The sequence below is a fragment of the Diadema antillarum genome, unplaced genomic scaffold, assembly GCF_040938485.1.
Source record: "Diadema antillarum isolate AM-2024a unplaced genomic scaffold, OU_Dant_1.0 seq00000784_RagTag, whole genome shotgun sequence".
NCBI lineage: Eukaryota > Metazoa > Echinodermata > Echinoidea > Diadematoida > Diadematidae > Diadema > Diadema antillarum.
The window spans coordinates 278383-299579 of NW_027271672.1; the positions used below are offsets into that span (position 1 = coordinate 278383).

Below are 21197 nucleotides of genomic sequence, written 5' to 3' on the forward strand. Positions count from 1 at the left end.
ATTGACAAGATATCATTTCCCACAGAAAGATCATTCAAATAGATGTGAGTAAACTGTGTATGCCATGAGACAGGGCATTTTCTTCATATAATACTGATAACTGGAATAGAGTGAAATATTGACTATGTAGTTGAAAGACAGATGGTTTGACACTCCTCATGCATATAGTTCTATATAATGCACTCCATAACTCTGACAATAGGGTGTACAGTTGCAATCCATGCAATGGTTTATAGAGAAACCTATATTGGAGATATTCAAGAGATAAGATATGATGTATGGGCATGCAACCACTCTACAATATATACTGAATAATTATATTGAGGATTGAGGCATACATTGTTTAATAAAGGAGAAAGAGATTATAATATCATTGCAGTATATGCAATGTACTATAAATTCTCGAATACTTTTCATGCTCAGAACTGACCAACTTTCGTCTTGCTAGTACTGCCTTCATCTTCAGTTTTGGAGGTGGAAAATTCAATGGGATATGATTAGAATATAAAAACAAAAATAAAGAGAGAAAATACAGATATATGTATTTAACAAGCAGAGATTTTCATTCTATTATTATTGCATGGAAGCCAAGAAAAAATTAAAGATCATTGTATGCATGCCAAAGCATGAGAATATAATATAAACACACCAAAAAAAAAAAAAAAAAAACATTTTTTGGATGATGCTAAAACAAAAGTGTTCACAAGAGTCCTTGTTCCCTTGTTCTTAAAAAAGAATGAAATCATATTAAGCTGTAACTCTTTGAAAAAGTGGTAATTGATCACCATTACTTTGTGAGTGGTAGGTTGACATGAAATGTGCTCAGATGAATTTGTTATCTTAGTCATGAATGTCAACTGTGTGCAGTTTTATGACCGGTTAAAGCACTTTTTAGACCCTCTTGTGATATTTAGTTTGTCTGGTAATGAAAGCAATGAGCTCTTCTTCATACAGCAAGTATGAAGACAGCACAGTATATGATGGCAAATATATGGTATACTCTTCATCAAAATGTGTGTCATCCAATGAAGAGATTAAAAGCAGTTAGCTCAACCTCTGCTGTTGCCATTTTAAGCGTTAGAGAGACATGGCATCTTAAATTATCATCTTAACACAAAATGCAGTGCAAACGAGCAAAAGCAAAAGAACACAACTGATGAAAATGCAAAACAACATTATGGTGCATCGCCATTTGGCAAATACAACATTTAAATTGTGGCTTTATATAACAGACATCCTAAAGTGATACACAAGGAACATGTCCTCTTGCGTGAATAATCATACAGAGATAATGAATTATTCATTATGATTTGTGATAATGCTGCATTTGTCTTAAATATGGTAATCTCTATTTACACCTTGTCTGAATTGATTTAAAGAATTTCATTGTCTAAAATATTCATCAAAACTTTCTTTGACCAGTCAACAGACCAAGAAATTCAAAGAAAACAAAACAAAATCAATATTTACACCTTTGCACAGGTGGGGTTTCATACATTACTAAAGGATGTCTGTTACTGCTCTCAAGAAGGTCAAATTTCAGAGTTTATAAAGTGCATATTTCAAATGCACAAATATGTGCAAATTGTGTTTTGAAACGCTCATTTCAATACCACAGCAAAGACAAATTTACAAAAAAAAACAATGCTCTATTTATTCAGTATGAATAAACTGTAATTATGTACCTTAAAAAAAATCATATACGGCAAGTTTCCTGTTAGTGTGCATTTTTAGTTAAATTTCAATTTGAGTCAGTGTGGCTCAGAAATCAGCATTTGTAGGATTCTTCAGACAGCATTCTTAAATCCTGCCATGCTTTGCATGAAGTGAGCAATGTTGCAAATTTTAAATACTTTGCTTCAATTTAATAAATAAACTCTCAAACAGATTTGATGAATATATACTTAAATCTGAACAATATTTTGATATTCTCAAACAAAAATGTTGAATGGTTGCTGCACCATTTATCTGAACTCATGGCAATTAGGAATCACAAACTTCATTTCAGATGAATAATCTGTATCCCTGATAAGATCCTAGTGTGAGGAAACTTGCCTTAAAAAGGGAAAGTTTTAACAAACACACACATGTAATCAATAAATGCAGAGCATTCAGCAAAACATTCAGTGAAGGTTTGAGAAAAATCATACAATAAATCCTTCTTTGATTCCATATGGTGCTCTCTTTAACTGCAAACTCTCTCATACTTTGTGATATCACAGTTAAAAGAACGTATGAAAGGAAACGATGTTTGTTTTTTTCAAGAAATTAAGAAAGAAATTGAAATAACTTCACCACAATGCATTGAAAATGGCATTTGCAGTAATATATCTCAATAATAAGTCAAAGGAATGTGCAATTTCACACTGAATACAATGCAATTCTTGTTTTTACTATTACTGCGTTACTCTAATAAGGTGACATCACAAATTTTTGTAGAGTCTTGATCTAGCAGGCACAGCATGCAGAAATTATAAGATTAAGAATATTGAAAAATTCGGAACTTATGAACAAATTAATTATGCAATGTCAATCACATTTTCACTGCCGTTCCGCTAATCTCTCTGCATTTACTGGACCACACAAGACATGATTGATGAAACTTCCCCTTGGAAACACAGCAACACACACATGGAGATGAAAAAAAAAAGAATCATGAGATTCTCACCAATTCCTCCTATATGTGATGACATTGATGCAGTATTTTGAATATGGATGTGACATTTGAGATAATGGAACTTTCTTCTGACGGTGCATGGATTTTTTTTTTTTCCACGTAGTAATTAATTTGTAATTCAATGCATAATGCAATCTGTGCAATGCATTACAAACACCACTATAAGTGGTTCTGGTAATGTATTTCACGTAACAGACATTCTCCAACCTATCATATTACTTTGTTTTTCTTTATAAAACTTTCACTAAAGATTTTCAATAATTGCAAAATTTTTAACACAGGCTCACAAAAGAAGAAATAACAGGCAGGCAAGTGTAATTTAAAAATAAAATTAATTTTTGTAATACATTGGGTAAATGTCTAAGATTTGACTTGACATGAACTTAATCTTTTGTCATGCAGTATTGCGCACAGAAGAATGTTGTAACATGAACACATTCTCACATTAGAAGGCAATACTATTAAAAATGCTGTTGAGAATGATATGTGGCTTTGCTAACACTCCTTTTCCATTTGTATAACATACTACAAAATGTACTGTTTGATAGATGGAATGAAATACAAATGAGCCTGGGAAGACACAAAACAATTTGAAAGCTGTTTGATAAAGCCATGAAGTACAAATGTTGCTTAACTTGCAATTTAGATATGGGGGCAAAAAAAAAAAAGATTTGGAGTCACTATCATGCATCTGATTTTCTTTTAATATGCATGTTTAATCAAGATAATGTAAAAGACAAAAGATGCCTGTATATCAATGAGCACGAAAAAAAACTGTCACACTTGATTTTCAGAAAGTAAACACTTTGGAAATGCACTGCACAAGAACATACACTGCCACATCCACAATGAATCAAAGCGATACAAGAATACAAAATTTATGACTAAGTATTGGCTGCATCCAAGGCTTTCGGCATTGCTGTCATGGCAACAACATGCACTGGACCAATAGCAATGATTTCAGTTTTGTTTTTGTTGTTGTTGTTGTTGTTTTTTTTTTTTTTGGGGGGGGGTTTCTCCTGTGTTACATGTAAAATTAATGTATGTATTGAATCTACACTTACACTGTAGGTTGCGGTAGTCTTACCTTCTCGATGGCACTTTTGGTTGCGAAATACTTGGACCACCAGTCCAAGGAATTCTCCTCATCCTCGTCTAGCTTCTTCTTGCCGGTAGGGACGGGGGCCTCAGCATTCTCTCCCTACGGAACAAATACACACCAGTGGTCATAGTATTCATCACTGTGATAACCCTTCTGCCTGCCCCCCACTCATACTTTCTATTATGATCAAACTTTAAGTTTGCAATTTTTATGTGACAATGCCTTAAAAAGGAGACTTTCATCTGATGGTTTTTTTACATCTTCCTAGTATCTCCCCCCCCCCCTCCTAAAAAAAAAAAGAATCAGTAAAGCGTCTGCTCTTAATATCATGACCACAGGGCAATGAGCTTCATATTTGCCCCATCAACTCCATCATGGTACAGTGGCTTACACAATGCAACCTACTAATGTATAAGCTGTTATTTTCGCAAGGGTTTGATTAATTTTCGCAAATTTGGCAAATCATAGTTGGATTGCGAATTTAACAACACATGAAAATGCCTTGATGCACTTGGGTGATAGTGCGTTTACCTTCGCATTGGCGTCAATTCGCGAAAACAACATCTCATGAAATGTCTATGACCTCTTCATTTGCGAAAATAACAGCAAACACAGTATTTAGGGCAGTGCTGCTGCCAAGCCTGTAAAAGGAGGAGGGAGCTGAGCTAGATTATGAACAGCCCCATTGCATTCTATTCTGATTCTCACATGTGAACAATGGGAGAACACATTTTGCATACCAGATAATTAGTTTTATAGCATTTGCTCCTGCAACAATTGCTCCCATGAAATATCTGCACACTAAGCCATAAGCCAAATATAAATTCTACCTACAACATAACCCTAATCCTAATCCTCACATCAAACTGTACCGAAAACCCTATCACAACCCTAACCCTAAGCCTTGTCCATCTTCTTCTTCTTCTTGTTAAGTTTGCCTCCTTTAATAAGCTGATTCTTGCAGACTAGATTATTGTTACTTACATTACAATACAGTTATTTACAGACATTTACAAGCATAGAGCAAAAACAGTATGAATAACATAGACTAGCCACTGTGATCAACCATTAGTCGATTTTAGAATGCTCCCACAGGTGGCACCGCAACAAGTCCTTGGAGAAAATGACTGGGGCAATTGTCGCAGGAGTAAATGTTGTGTCACCTAGAAAACTGTATCATTGGAAGACAAAGTCATCCCTCATACCTCTTTAGTCTCTCCTTCCTTCTCTCCATCTTTTCCTGGTTCTTTTCCAGTATCTTCCTTCCCTGCTTCTCCTTCGGCCGGTGTCTGTCCATCCTGCGGCTTTCCGTCCTTGGGATCTCCGTCCCCGGGCTTCTCGTCCGACGCCGGCATCTCGATGATGGCATCCCCGACGGGTTTTCCATTCTGGTCCACAGTCGGTTTCTCCACCGTAATGATCACGCTTCCCGCTTTCGAGCCGGCCTTCGAGCCCGCCTTCGAGCCCGCCTTAGATCCTACCTTGGATCCCGCTTTCGACCCGGGACCGCGCTGGCTGGTGGCATCCGGAATCAAGGCCAGGGCATTGCTGCCGGGTATGTTCCCGTTGCCGGCCTGCGAGGGCGCGTATCCGTTGTTGCCCGCATTGCCAGACTCATTGGAACCGGCTTTCTCGGAGCCACCAGAACCTGCTCCTGGTGTGGTGGTGTCACCTGTTCCAAGCTGGTCACCTGATCAATTCAATAAATGATCACCTGATACATGTGAGGATCTATGACTATACATCAGAACTGATTTAGTGGGAGTGTTAGAGGTATAAGGCATTATGCAAGTATTGATATTCACGAGCTGGCTTCTAATGCCATGTTAAGTTTTTCTGCTTCCTTTCATGCTGATGTTTCTTACAAGTGGTATATACTATGCATCCTATCTACACACCTTCAGCATAAGGTCCTTAAACCCGTTGAGGACGAGTCCCAAGTACAATATATATACTCGGGCAGGTGTCTACGGGAAATGCGTGTTGTAGCAAAATCAAACCGTTCTCAACGGGTTTAGATAAATGATAAACTGCCAACTGCAAAGTTATCCCTCTTCCCTTGAAACTGTCTAAAAACAAACTGTTTCATTGTAGTATCTAATGAGAGCTTTGCCCAATGTATACAGCCATCACCCCTTTGTACAGATAATTACAATCTCAGTTTACCTTTTCCTCTTTTTTTTTTGAACGGTAAGAATAATATTGAACTGACATGTCCAATTCATATTTAACAGCACTTCAATTGGGAACATCCAGCATATGTGCATTAAGATTTTGTTTCGTTTTAACTGAAGCAAATCTTCATTTCATACTTTTATTTCAGTTTTAAGTCTTTAAGTCGTTAAGACATGAAATTTGAATTGGGAGATAATCCTGATGATTCACTGCATGAGATAGAAGGAAGATCTGACGAAATGAAGTGCACCCTGTCTCAATTATCAAGTTCCAAGATACGGGTACACATTTGTGTGGTTTGGTGTCGTATCATTTTTATCATATTCTCTTTTTTCTTCTTGTTGATTTACTATTCATTGTTAGCACTTTATGGTATAGAGTAAAATATTTTCTTCTATTTGAGCCATTTACTGTTCATATATATATTTGTTTGTGTGAATTGCCAAACTTCAAATATTTCTCTCTTGATATACAGTTGGTGTATAACTGATTCTTACATAAGCAATACGTTAAAGAAGACTGTAAAAATTCCTTTTTTTCTTTCAAATTGATAAATTTGTGTAAATTTCTTGAACTGTAATACCTAATTAATCTAACCAGTTCCATAAAATCTTTTCTCCAATATAAGGTAAGCAGTAAGATGCAAATTTGTTTTAATTTCATTACTTTTATTCATTTACTTATTTTTATCAGTTACATCAAATAATTTTCAAATATAAGATAATTGATAAGACTTGGAGATGTGGAGTTAACAATGACAAGATGATAAACTTTGTTTAGCAAAATTCCCCTATAGGGAAATGGGTTAAATAGTCAGTGCTTTCTAATGGTAGAGAATTATGTGACCTTGTCTGACTAGATGGGCATTATGTGAGTATGCATTTCTGTCAGAAAGTAACAACAGAATGAGAAAAAAAAATAATACATATCCCACACTACCCTAAATATATGTTACTTTCGATATGAAACATCACAGACGTATAAACATCATGCAGTGTACTCTTACTGTATTATTGAAACAAGACAACAAGTAATAATAAAATATGATTGATCAAACATAATTACATCAAACTGGTGATAATGATAAGAAAACACATAACTCATGGAACAAATGCGTGTACATGTAAATTCTTCATGCATCAAAGATGGCAACATTTAATTAAAACTCATGGTCATTTTAATAAAGTATTTGAAAGTATAAGTAAAGCATTTACAGTATTTAAAGTACACGTACTAGTACTTTAAAGTACTCTTCTTACAATTCTTTCTTCTCTAAATTGCCAGTACTTCAGGATCTACGCAAAGTTTGGATTAGTAAATATCATGTGTTAGTGAGTTTGGCGTTACTGCCGATTCAACAGAAAGGTAGGCAGTGTGGGGGGCAGTTTCTCTTTACAAGATGAGGTCAAGATCATTAAAGAACATACGGAAACCAAGGGTTATTATGAGCATTCTGATAGTTTTTAGCTTTTGAGTTTTCAGCTTGGAAAAAAAAAAGGCACATTATTTTTTCTTTTTATAACAGAAGGAATTTCATGATATTTGCTGCTTCAAAATATGAAGGTAGGAGGCCTCATTTAAAGTAGTTAAAGGGATGGTAAAGTATTGGTCGAGGTGAGGATATAGCTTTATGAGATATTTAGAAGTCACTCTATGAAATGCCAAAGAGCACACAATTCTGAGGACAATTGAAAGTTTATTTGATGAAAATGGTTTGGAAATGACAGAGCCATCCCAAACACGGTAAATCATAGAGATCATATTAAAATTCATGGCCTGTCACATTTTACTAGGATCGCTCTTTTGGATATCAGCCATTTTACGACCAATTTTCACAAAATGAGAAGTTCTTTAATATTTCATACGAAGTTTCTCATTATCCCACAAACACGCACGCACATGAAGTTGGAAACCTGAATCCCCAGGTAAACTAAAACTGTACCATCCCTTTAAAGATTAAACACATAAACAAACATACATAATACAAAACACAGGATATACCAGACAAATACAAACAAATGAACAACCTTTGAAATGAGAGTGTTGGAACACAAATTAGCCATCTGTACTTCAGAATGAGGTTTCATTTGAATGGCATGTCAAAGCGTGGAATTCATTGTCGACATCTAACTCTAACAGTTATATATCAACAATGTACCCTTTGCTGTTTTCAGATGATGAATTAAAGCATTTTAAAGGTGCATAGTCCCGGTAGTGTAGAGGGCGCTGTTGAATGAAAGTGCCGATCACCGTTAGCATTGATACGAAAATTACAGAAGTTGAGCTGTCATCAAGAGTAAAGTGCGTAGGTGTTGCTATTAAAGTAACATTGCCTTCGTTGTCTTCGTTGTCTGTAGTAATTAATGCCAGGGTGTGTGCATATGTGCTTCTTATTATGACATCATAACAGAAAAGTGCTAAAGCTGTCAGTCCCCTCAGCCGAATCATGAGCCGAACTGTGATCGGACCACTGACTACAGTGTATCGGACTTCCTCGGACTCGGGGAAGTGGGCCAAAGCGTAAGCGCTAAAGAGGAGTCGATAGCGTAGGTCTCTATAGGAAACTTGCGTCGTGCGCCCGCGTACGCATTTGACTAAAACACCGGGACCATGCACCTTTAAGAGCAGTGAGAGCAAATTCAGGAAACAGTCCTGTTGTTGTTGTCGTCATTGTCATCCTTTCCTTCTTTTCATTCCATTCTTCCTTCTCCCTCTAACCTGTCTCTTCCCCTTTGTTTCATTGTTTGTCATGTCTACGTTCCTGAGTGTTTACTGTCAGGGTCTTGTACCTGTGTGTGAGTGTGTGTGTGTGTATGTGTGTGTGTGTGTGTGTGTGTGTGTGCTTCCGTACCTTTACATTTATTCTACTGTTAGTTCGATGTATTGAGTGGCCCACATTCCTACGAGCTTGTCTTCTACATGGGTTCCTCTTTTCCATTAACACAATTATTTTGAACAATCAGTTCCATAAAAGCATATTCTTTTTTTGTAATACATTGTACTTTTTTCCCAAATTTGTATCAATAACAAATGTGTTATTGGAAATAAAATTCTATTTGAATTGAATTGTTTTGTATCTTACAGAATGTTTATGCTCTGAGAGGGGGAGGGAAAACTTTAAGTAGAAACAGTGAGGGCTACATGTAGTTTATTGGCTAAATCTTGAGTTACAGAGAAAACAGAATGCCTCCAAATGTCACAATTCATATTGTTTATCCTGGGTTTGTAATGTCTAAACTTGTCTATCAAAGTGTATACTGCACTTGCTTTGCTGCATGCACGAACTAAAGGATGTTGTGCATATGTCTTATGTATAAAATTTTGCATAATTTTAAAACTCAGTATATATATCAAACGGCACTTTTCTTTTCTTTTTTTTTATTATTTACCACATACATTGTACACTGGAATTGAAATAAGACAATTCTAGGTACAACAATCATAAAACATACTGCTGTTGATCAACATTATGTATTCACATGAGCAGACCCTGTTGTTTTCTCATAACAGTGGTGATCCTAAATAACCGAATGGGTGGGTCTTTTTCGCAATTTGGTCTCAAACATATGGGGGTGATTCAAAGAATATGACACTGAGAAAGATGTGACTGTGTTTACAAGCTATACATGAATAACTTGTCATGAAAAAAGCACATTCAGATATGGGAGTTACAATTGCTTTACGTACTTTTTTGTTAATGCTGAGTTTGTTGTTTGTTTGCTGAAAGCACTTCCTGACTGCCAATTGGTTAATTCTGTTGATTGCTTACAAATGTTATCTAAGTTCACATACTAAGAGGCTCAATTAAGAAAGAAAACACTGCAAATATACAATGTAGATAAAACAGAATAAAATTAAAAGACTGGAGCTTTCTAGCTGCTGAATATGTTTCATTTGAATTATCTGCTTTGTCGCTTTGTTTTGTTTTTTATTATTTTAGTATAGGAGGTAACACCTCTTTTAATACAGAACCAAGAATTCAATCACACACATCAATTTTAATGAGATGGGATGGTTGAGACATTATCAACTTCTAAAATATTAGACGCAACAAGATTGACATAAATATATTGCAGCAAAGATGGCAGAAAGATTACTCATTTGAAACAACTGAAATGCCACTGGGTTCAGAGCAACAAAAAAAAAATTTAAAGACTGAAAAGTCAGAAGAAACCCCCACATGTGTTAGCTGCATTTTGTTATGATTTAGTCTGTCTAGCAATGACAAGTTCTGCTTTGAGGAAATGTAGATCACTTTTGGAGATAACTTTCCTTAACCCATTGAGGACAAGTCCCGAGTATACTCGGGCAGGTGTCTATGGAAAATGTGTGTTACAGCAAAATCAGTACGTCCTCAACAGGTTAAAATGAGAAGTGATCTGAGCATCTAAATACAGCTATAAGAGAAATACCAGAGATTGGAAACACATGAACTTGTGCACTAACTAGAAATACAATTATTTAATGTCTACAAAGTCTAAGTAAATTCTTTGTTCTAGTGAAATTCTGCAAGCATTTTTTTTCAATGAAAAATGATGATACATTAATGATGGAGCTGAATTAGGCTTTGCTGATTTTTTCTTTCTAAACATAGCCTAGGACTGTTAAATAATTAATCATGCTACAATTTGTATGAGAAATTTTCAATCTAGTCTAAGAAAAGCTGAACATAATCTTTGAAAAAAAAACATGAAAATTTATCAGGAGACCAAAAAAAAAAAAAAGACAAGGCACTGGTATTACATTGGACAGTTAATCAGAGCGTAACACTTGAATACATGATGCATGCTTGACATGAGAGAGAATAGTTACACAAAACTTGGCTAAAACAACACAACTCTACGTGTACATTACACTAGTATATAAATATTACAGGGAATGGGATGGAGCTGAGAATCTTTGGGTGAAAAGTTTTGACAGGAAAAGATGTTGGTTGAACCTACCAAGCTTGGCAAACGGATTCTTGATGGCGGAAAAGATGGCTAAAGTGGTACATACGTCACACACACACAAACAGATAAACATGTCAGAAACAGATCTAAGACATTTCTAAACAAACATACAGCACTTGACATAGAAAAGAACATTTGAGTAAACTCATTATTTCAACTTCTTGCTATTTCAAAGTCATACATCGAGTTGCCGGATGTGCTGCAAAATGAGAAAATATAACAAAGTCTCATCTTTAATTCTATTCTTAAATCACTGGCTCCTTCATACTATAGATCATTATCATTTCAATTTTTTATTTTGTGGTGATGGTGTTAGTAGAGGTTTAAGGAAAGAAATCATTACTTTTTCAATGAAAACTGGCTGGCTTGCCATTGTTGTTTCCATTAAATGATGAAAAGGAAGCACAATGGCTGGAAGTTTGGATACAACTTGGACTAAACCATCAAAATGAACACAGCGTGTACCTTGTGAATGTGAACTCTCTATCTGCATTGCAGCAAGTCTGCTATTATAGCTACCTTGGTGGGATTTGAGATCACCTACATTGTGCTGCAAATAAATTATGATCTCACAACCTTTATGAACAGTGGAACTCTGCAAATTTACTTTCAACACTCTAATATGGGCAGGCTTGCTTATGATATGCTTGGCATTGCATCAAACAGACTGCATATTTTATCTATGATGATACCAATCAAAAGTTATGAATATTTGCAACTCTACGTGGCTCCACTTCATATGATGTTTTTTTTGTAACAATTTCCTATCCAACCTAACAGGACACCAGCTTGAAATCATATTGACACTATAATCATAAAAATGTTGACTGCAGGACTGAATTCTAAACTCTCGCTAGCACAAGCATACCTATTTGCTTTTCTGTTTTGTTTTATACTTTATCAAACATGTCTGCATTGGTACATAAAAATAAACACATATACTGCAGCTTAGTGTTTCGCTCCGCAAATATTCATGATTTTATGATAGTGCATCTTATGAGCGATCGAGTTTATAACTAATTTGCTATACTCATATCACATTCTCTTTCTTCAGTTTGTGTGTGTGTGGGGGGGGGGGGGGGGGAAGAAACTACATAAAATGGATAGTACATTTCTGGTGCACCTCTGCCATCACTGGAAAGTAGGTTGTACTCATATGTTGGATTAAATGAGTTGCTTCACTTGGTTGCTAAGGAAGCAATGCAAGCTTGTTAGCAACCTTTGGACAGATGGCTCTAGAAAATGCATGGGTGTGTACGTTTCAATGATACGGACTATTATCAAGATGGCCTCTACTATAGTAGAATTGTAGGGATGTTCATACAACTTTCCCTAAACAATCTTGCCATGACAATGTAAAACTCATCCTGCGTGGTTTTACTATCTTGTAAATAAAATTAGTACCTCAAATCTATTATAGGCACAGCCACCTCAAAGAGAACAAGTCAATCAGTTTGATAGTGGAATCTACCACTTAATGCAATAGGGGTGGCCAACTCCAGTCGCCCTGCAGACTTCTATCACCAGTATAACGATGAAATCTACTACTCCCTAACAATACATGGGGGTAGTCAACTTGAGCAAAAATATTTTCATCACTGGAATACAGGTATCGACCCATTTAATTCTATCAAAGGGTAATGCCATTTCCACACTGGAAATATACTGAACTGAATCATCCTGAATATGTTCTATGAATTCTTGCGATGTTAGACTCTACCACCGTAGACACCACGGGGGTGGCCAACTCACCCTGCTCCACCGGTTCCTCGTCCTCCTTCTCCACCAGCTTGTAGGACGAGAGGTTACCGACCACATGGGTGCCGACCAGTGTGAAGCGGCCGAACTGTCTGCAGTCCACCAGGCGGATGGTCAGCGGTGGGCAGTAGAGGTCATTCTCGGGCAAGTCCTGGCAAGAGTTTTTAAATCATGGAGAAATTTTACAATACATGTAAGATTTAATCATAATATCTTCTGCATGACAACTGTAAGAAGCTACGTGTAAAAATTTCATGTGTGAACACCATGTATTGGAAAGAAATTGTTTGTTTGGATAGTAAGATTCTAATATATGAAATAGATTACTCCTTTTCAACAAAAAAAAAGATAACTATAGCCTTTAGAAAGAAAGTATTACAGAGTAATCCAAACTATGATGACTACTTACAATCTAAAGGAGCATCGTTACAACACCATCTTTTCTCATCTGTCATGAAAAAATAAATTGTCACTGTACAATGAAAAAGACTTAAAAAAGAAATATATATATACATATATATATACATATATAAATACATATACATATATAAATATATATATATATATATATGTATATATATATATATATATATATATATATATATATATATATATATATATATATATATATATATATATTCTCTGCGCTCATACTGTCACAGGCTCTTGAAGAAAAATTTCAGCCGCTTTTTCACTATGTGGCCGTGTATGTATGCGCAAATGATTACGGTGTGAATGATTGTAAGTTAGTGACAGCGATGGCATCATCAGTTGGGAGCTGCACAGCATTCTTGTTTTGAGACTACAGTCGAGATGTAAAGCTCCACATTCACTCAGACTATCTCTCTCTCTCTCCTCCTCCTCCTCATCCTTCTCCTCCTCCTCTTCATATTCTTCTTCTTCTCCTTCATTTTCTTGTGTGCGTGTGTGGGTGTGCAAAGGTTACGTAAAATATGCACTCCCTCGGAAAGGACAAGTTCACGTTTTTTAAACTCTTGTTTTGTTGTTGATCGGTAAATATAATGAATTGTGATGAATTATAAATTTGTAATGATGTATGTGTTTACTGTATTGCGAGTATCGTATTATGCTTGTATAATTGTGTATATATTGAAAATTATATTTATTTATATGTGTACATGTACATGAATCTACGTACACTACATGTATGTATGCAGATATTCCTATGTGTACGCCCACATGCCAACAAGAAGAATTTCCCAAATGGACAATAAATGAATCTGAATTCTTCTTCTTCTTCTTCTTCTTCTTCTTCTTCTTCTTCTTCTTCTTCTTCTTAATTCTTCTTCTCTCTTCCTCTCTCTATTTCCACTTGATCATTCGTGATAACCAAAACTTCTTCTGGACATGTCATACACAACAAATATTTCAGAGTGCAACTACTAACTTGGTGCGATGATAGCACTTGTCTTAGCATATTGTTTTTTTTTCTTCTTTAGTCTAAGCCTTTCTTTAATGCATAGATAGTATATAGGTTTAATGATAAACCAAACATAAATATGGGACAAATGGGACAATTTATCTATTTCTGTCAGAGGCTTTTTGATACAACACAGTGCAATGCAATTGCAATACAAAATGAGATCATACTCGGCACTTGCAATAGCATATTAATTGATCATTCACAAACATATGATCTGCTTTTGCGCATATGTACCTAATGATAAAAAAAACAAAAGACACAAAGAAAACCATCAAGTCTACACTGACCACGTCGAGGATCTGGACATTGTTGGGAAAGTTTGGATTACGCTGAGCATTGACCACGATGCTGGACTGGATCGTGTGGCCTCCGACCTCGATGTCGCACCGCGGCTTGTCCACCGTCATGAGCTGGAGGCGTTTCAGCTCTCTCACACCCCAGAAGAGTATCTGTGAAATGATCATTGGGAGCGTGTGAACACAGAGGTATGATAATCTAGAGAGAGACTGTGCAGATGAGCTTTTGAGTGTGAATGTTCCATTTACTGTATACACCGTAAATATCACAGCAAGTCAGGACTTCCTGACAATATTGCCAGTGGAAAAATGAGCAAAGAAAATGGGATTCCATCGGGATTCGAACCCGACACCTCCGGATTGCTAGCCCGGTGCTCTACCGACTGAGCAATAGAAAGCCCTAGTTCAGTGTTCATCCCAGAAACCCTTAATTCTCAATGCTCGGATGGTCAGAAGCTATAGCAGTGTGTTTGTGGGTGACTCACACTTAAACCTGGCATAAACCTGCAGGATAATTCAACTTGGGGATAAATGCGAGGGATCACCGAAGTGATGCAGCTTTTTGAGTATGTAACAAATATTTGTTACATACTGAAAATATTGCCAGTGCTTAGAGTTGCAATCGTGGAGTACAGAACAAAATAAGATCGTATCAAGCACAATGTACACGCACTGTGTACCTGTGCATGCGTCCGTTGTGACTAGTGTTAACCCATTAAGGACAAGCCCCGAGTATACTTGGGTAGGTGTCTATGGGAAATGTGTGTTGTAGCAAAATCAGCCCGTCCTCAACGGGTTAATATATTTGAGTGTTCTTAAATTTGTGAAATAGCACCCAACTAGTAAAATTCACAAAAATAATCTCATGAAATATGTGGTGTATACAGTATAAGAATGACAGAACTGCACAAGCTTTCTGAAGCACACTTCTGTAGCAAATATTCCTATTTTTCATACATTTATCTATTTCTGTCAAAAGCATTTTGATACAACACAGCGCAATGCAATTATTGCAATACGTAACGTGATCATACCCCAGCACTTGCAATAGATGAATCCGACTTTAGAGCAACGTAACTTATGGTGGCCATAACTGGGGGCTTCACAGTAGATAAAGAACACTTTCAATTGGTTATGCAATGAGCCAAGTGCATTGCTATGTCTGTGCATAAACTGTCTTTTGTTTAGGCATACTTGAAACCCCCACTTAGAAATTACCATTAATAAACAGTATCCACACAAAATTAGTCTATAGCATCCCTACTTGATCATTCACAAAGTAACATGTTACAAGTTTTTGTATGCAGCTGTAATTCTATAGGTCTACAAGTTGTAGGATTACAAGTCATATAGGCATGCACAAATCATGTTAACTTAAAAATTGGGGTTGAATAGTTGATTACAAAATTCACTGAAAAGAAAAATCCATAAAATTTGAATTCACTAGAAAATCCAACAATTGTCACTGAAAATCTGTCATCTCTTTTATATCTTTCCTTTCTTTCTGTTCTTTTTTATTACCTCAAGTCTGAAGCGACATAGGCGTGGCTTAATCTCCTTGGGAATGTTGACCACAGGCCACTCCTTCTTCTTCTCATCATAGGGTGGGATCTCAATGACAGGAATCCCGGCAGGAAGTGTGTTTGCTGTCTTGGTCAGCTGTTGATGTGAGAGGTCAAAGGTCAGAGGTTAAAGATACTGTTTACCTTTGGGAACAGTGATGCAAAAAATGTTCGAGTCATCACATTTGACGCACATGTGTACAGTAGGTCAGTTGTATCCTAAAACATCAAACCATATAAAAAATTTGCAATAAAGCCTAAAATATAAGGAGATATCACTATTTTTCTCATTAAACCACAACTGTAGATGGTTAAGTCTATAAACAATTTTATTACAACTATTGTTCACATTTTGTATATTTTACAACACTTAACATTGATTATACCGATTAACTTTTTACTACTGGTTGTTTCTATCAAAACTATTTTTAAGCACTAAAGCTGGGTTTTCGTTTCATCTGCAAATGGTAAACAATGCCTTTAAATTTAATAGTTTCCTTTTTTTTCCTTTAGGTCAAGGGGCTTGATTTCACAATGTTTGAAGTTGTGACAGTCATGTTGGTCAGGCTGTGGTAAAATCCAAGAAATGAAATCAAATACTATTTGAGCTCATTATTTTTATTTGTGCTTAAATTGGCAATGTTCTGATCAACGTGGATCTACTCAGAATTAATGGATATGCAACCTGATCACTGTCAACTGATGTTTATGCATGTCACTACACTGATTTGCATGACTGATTGATACAGTGTACAAAATGTCAAGAGAATCAATATACATATGCACACATGGACATATATATGAAGTTCAATGGCAAAATGAGTTAACTCCATGCTTGTGAATTTGACATTTTGGCAATTAAAGCTGCTGAAAAACACTGAAAATAATGGAAAACTATATGATATTTTTGCTCATAACTTCAAGAATATTTCCTTGTTACATAACATCACTGGAAAGGTTTTATTTTGTTCTGTCTAATGATGGACTTACTTTAAATTATTCAACAACGTCACTTAACTCATTTTGCAATCAAACTCTTCATACAACGTGTACGTACTACACAACAAAAGATAAATTACCACATTAGCAGCAACTGACACCTGTAAAGGCAATACCATTTCCAATAAACTTGTCCATGCTGATGATCTCTCTCTAAACTGACTAGATAATAGTATTGTCAACACACAGAAAAATACAAACACACATAAACACACATGAATGCAAAAACACACAATAAAAGGTGCACGTTGCTATGCACTACAATTCAATAATGTATGTCAAAAAAAAAATACAATCAAATTTTCGTAAAATAACTTCCAGTATCATTAAACTGTCTGAATGCTATTTCAGGGTCTAAAAATCTAACATCTTACCTATATTTTGCAGAAAACCCCATTCAATTGGTTAACAAGTGGTCACAGATAAATATGGATCATTGTAAAGCATGTCATATGGGTATGTTCCTTCCAAGTTTAGCACTTGGATTCTCTTGGAACTGCATACTATGAGCACAATGGACAACAGAACTTGCAGGGAAGGGATTCCTGACATGCTCTAAAAAGATCCTCATTTCTCTTTAGCCACTGATCCGGAAGCAAATCGGATGAGGTTTTCTGTAGATGTGGGTAATAAGTTTTAGTTTCATACCCTGAAATTGTATTTGGATTGAATCACTATTTTTTAAGTTATTGTTGCAGAGGGTCCCGTTGTATTTCTTTTTTTTTCTTTTTTTTTGAGACACAGTATATACCACTGTGGCAGCAACTTACCTGCAGCATCTCCACAGCCCCGAGCAGCTCTCCCCCCTGGCTCTGGCCACGGAAGACGTTGTGCCACTGGAGCATTGGAGGGAACAGCGGCTTCTCATACACGTCGTCGACCATCTTGACAATCGGCCTGATCAGCGCACGACCTATGAACTCTGACCCCGTCTGTTCAGCACAGGTGGCGAGGTTTGTGAATAGAAGAAAGAAGAGTGTCAATATGTGCATTGTTGGAATTGCTATGGTTGCTCATCTTTATAATAGATGTGTACACGTATATCGTACACAGCTAGAGTACCCAACTTAAAAAATGTTATAAATCACATCTTAAACTCAATGCAGCAAGACTATCGATATGGGGCCATGAAAGTATATATTCCCTACATCCATGTGAATTATAATCTATTATTTTTATAGACACCCACTATATGTTTGTATAGGAACCAGCTTCTGCAAATTTCTGATTTAAGCAACAATAACTAACAAATCACCACTAAAAATGTAAGGATATATCAGAAGATAATTGTATGTGTGTATATTCATGAATTCAAATAATCTAATCAAAAGAAAAATTAGCATAACCTTGTCTTTAGCCCAAAGAGACTGACACAGTATACTTTTCATAACCAATATGAAATTAATGTGCATCTAACTTTTGAAGTGTTGTGGCATGAATCCTTGAAACTGTAGATAATAAGGAATGAAACAGCCTGCAAACTAGTTGTTTTTAAAGCCAGTTTTCTTTTTTCACCAGTCCTGCTCTTCAAGAATATTTAAGTCCTAAATGACACTGGATGTTCAAACTGTCACAAGTACTGTTTGAACCAATTTATTAATTTATCTACAAGAAGACATTCAATGATTGTAAGTATTTTCTACCCATGAGTCAATTTCATTTTCTTTTTAAAATAAAATCACAAAGAGTTATCACACTAAAATTTAAGTGCTGCATGGACGTCAACAATACTGAAAACAGGCAAAACAAGACACCAACATACTGAATTAAAACACAGAGCTCGCTCTTGGTGCAAAACCTCATGCTTCTATGCCATACGCTTGGCTTGACGGCCTAAAAGCCTTCAGTAAACATCTTTAACTACAGCTAATTCCCTGAAGCCATACTTAGCACCTCCACCCACAGACTGCAATAAGGGTTCAACTACGCTTTATATAGTCTAAACGTATCATGCAATAGCAAACGAAAACAACAACAAAAAGTAGAATATCTCCTATTTGGGGAGTCTTACTCTTGAAAATCTTTTGTTCGAAATGTGTCAATGCTAGGCAACATGCATTTAAAATAAAATCAATGTTAGTATTGTTTCCAATATTATAAAAATGTTGTCAGCCTTCAAACAGTAGTCATAAAAAAGATGTTGTTGGAGAAAAAACAAATCCCCAGTTCGTCTGTATAATACCCATTTATTATACAACTGTAGGTACAAAACCAAATGAGAAACTGACAATAAAAATCCAAAGAATCATTGTATGTGAGTGGGTGGTCTCTCAAGTCCACTCCGTATTTGTGCATACTGTGCATACTCACACACTCGACACACAAGTGCTCAACTTCAAACACACAGGCGATCAATTACAAAATAAATAAATAAATAAATAAATAAATAAATAAATACATAAATACATAAATAAATAAATAAAAATATTTTGTGCAGCAACAAGATGTATAACATGTACACTGTTTGATCACAATGCACAGCAAATGAGTTACAATAAGACTAGAAGAGATTGCAATGGAAAAAGTCTCTGGATGTTGGGTGAAAAGAACACACACTGTGATTACTTAACACAACTGTAAGGTCAATACATGTACACCTAAGACATCATTGTGAAATGAAAAAAACAAAAAAACTTTTGCTGCTCAAAGTTTATTGATGACTGAATCATTTATAAGTGAAATGTTTTCATATTGTAATTCAAATTTTCCACATACAATGATGGACACAAAAAGCAGCATCTCTTTTATTTCTATTTTTTTTTTAATAATATTAGATGTATGACCAGTTTACTTCATTTTTTTTTCTTTTGCCAGGAAATATGTTTGCACACATGACGTCTATTGGGGCAATATTTCAAGGAAATGAAGACTAATAAGTGGTGCAGTCACTGTAATTGGACTTCAAACAAAATTTCACTTTTGGCATGATGAGGGAGTTCTTTCTTTTCTAAAAGAAAATAATGTCATATACATTGCACTTTAAATTTACAGCTGGCACTAACTGGTGAACAATTACATTTTGAGCTGTGAAAGGTTTTGTTTTGTTTTATCCAGCTATCTGTTGCTGCATTTTTGTGGTGAGAAACTGCATCTAATTATCATAAAGCTGGAAAAGTTATTTCTGTTGTTGACAATATTAATGTGCACAGCTTGATAGGTTTACCTTAATGTACATATCAGATATGTACAGTGACGGAAGTGTAGATTTGCTACAACATTGTTATGCCAGGTTCACACACTAATAAATTAATTTCATTATCAAATACATGACGTATCCTGCTTTTCTGCCATGGATATACACAAATATATCGTAAATTTACTACACCTTGTGTACATATCAGATACATACTGATAGATTTACTATTTAATAATGTATAAATCAGGTATAAAAGTTTAAAAGGTGTGTACAGTTCTGGTTGAGGTGAGGATTTAGCTTTCAACGCTTTGCGAGATATTCAGAAACCACTCTATGAGATGTCAAAGAGCATGGAATTCTAAGGGGTATAAAAAGTTTATTTTGAAATGGATGAGATATCCAAAATCAAGGTGAAACAAAGAGATCCTAATAAAAGGCATGGCCTGTCGCCTTTTATTATTATCATTTTTTTTTATATGTCTCATCCATTTGAAAACCAATTTTCATCCAATAAACGTTGAATCCTTCTTAAAATTACATGCTCTTTCATATTTCATAAGAGATTTCTCATTATCTCACTTAGGAATGATATAAACCTGAATCCCCACCTCAACCAGTACTGTACAGTCCCTTTAAAGACCAATCCAACAGAAAAGTGTACCTATGAGAGAAGAAAGATTGACAGATACATGTACATGTACATGTAAAATACCATAATAGTCCATAGAAAACAATACAAAGAGAATACAATGCAATGTACATCTTAGAATATGGATCATCAAAAGAACTGCCTACAAATAGTATGCCGCATGAGAGTACGTATGGTCCTACTACAATTTGTAATTCAATGGATCTACATTAACGATGGGAGACAACAAGAGTTATCTGGTGCAAAAGGTATCTGGTGCATTTAATACCAACTGCAAATCGATCACATCAAACCAAGTTTATGCAGAACAAGACCTAACGATACTGGTACCTGAATCTGTTGGATGGATGCAGGTGTCGTGTGTGCCGCATGTCATTCGAGTTTCAGAGATTTTACATTTGTGTCGGGAGTGAAATAAATTGTAAACATTAGCAATTGAAACAAATT

The 21197-nt window shown here is 35.7% G+C and overlaps 1 protein-coding gene across 1 annotated transcript in view; it reads right to left on the reverse strand.

Annotated features, from left to right (window-relative positions):
* LOC139739152 (otoferlin-like) overlaps positions 1 to 21197 on the reverse strand; it is a gene marked incomplete at its 5' end in the record, with an annotated part of 107449 nt that overhangs the window by 41681 nt on the left and 44571 nt on the right. The window contains 7 exons of the mRNA XM_071649767.1: positions 3765 to 3878; positions 4985 to 5469; positions 10898 to 10936; positions 12659 to 12815; positions 14396 to 14557; positions 15926 to 16063; positions 17736 to 17897. Coding sequence (XP_071505868.1) covers positions 3765 to 3878; positions 4985 to 5469; positions 10898 to 10936; positions 12659 to 12815; positions 14396 to 14557; positions 15926 to 16063; positions 17736 to 17897 — 1257 coding nt within the window. The remainder of the gene's footprint in view (positions 1 to 3764; positions 3879 to 4984; positions 5470 to 10897; positions 10937 to 12658; positions 12816 to 14395; positions 14558 to 15925; positions 16064 to 17735; positions 17898 to 21197) is intronic.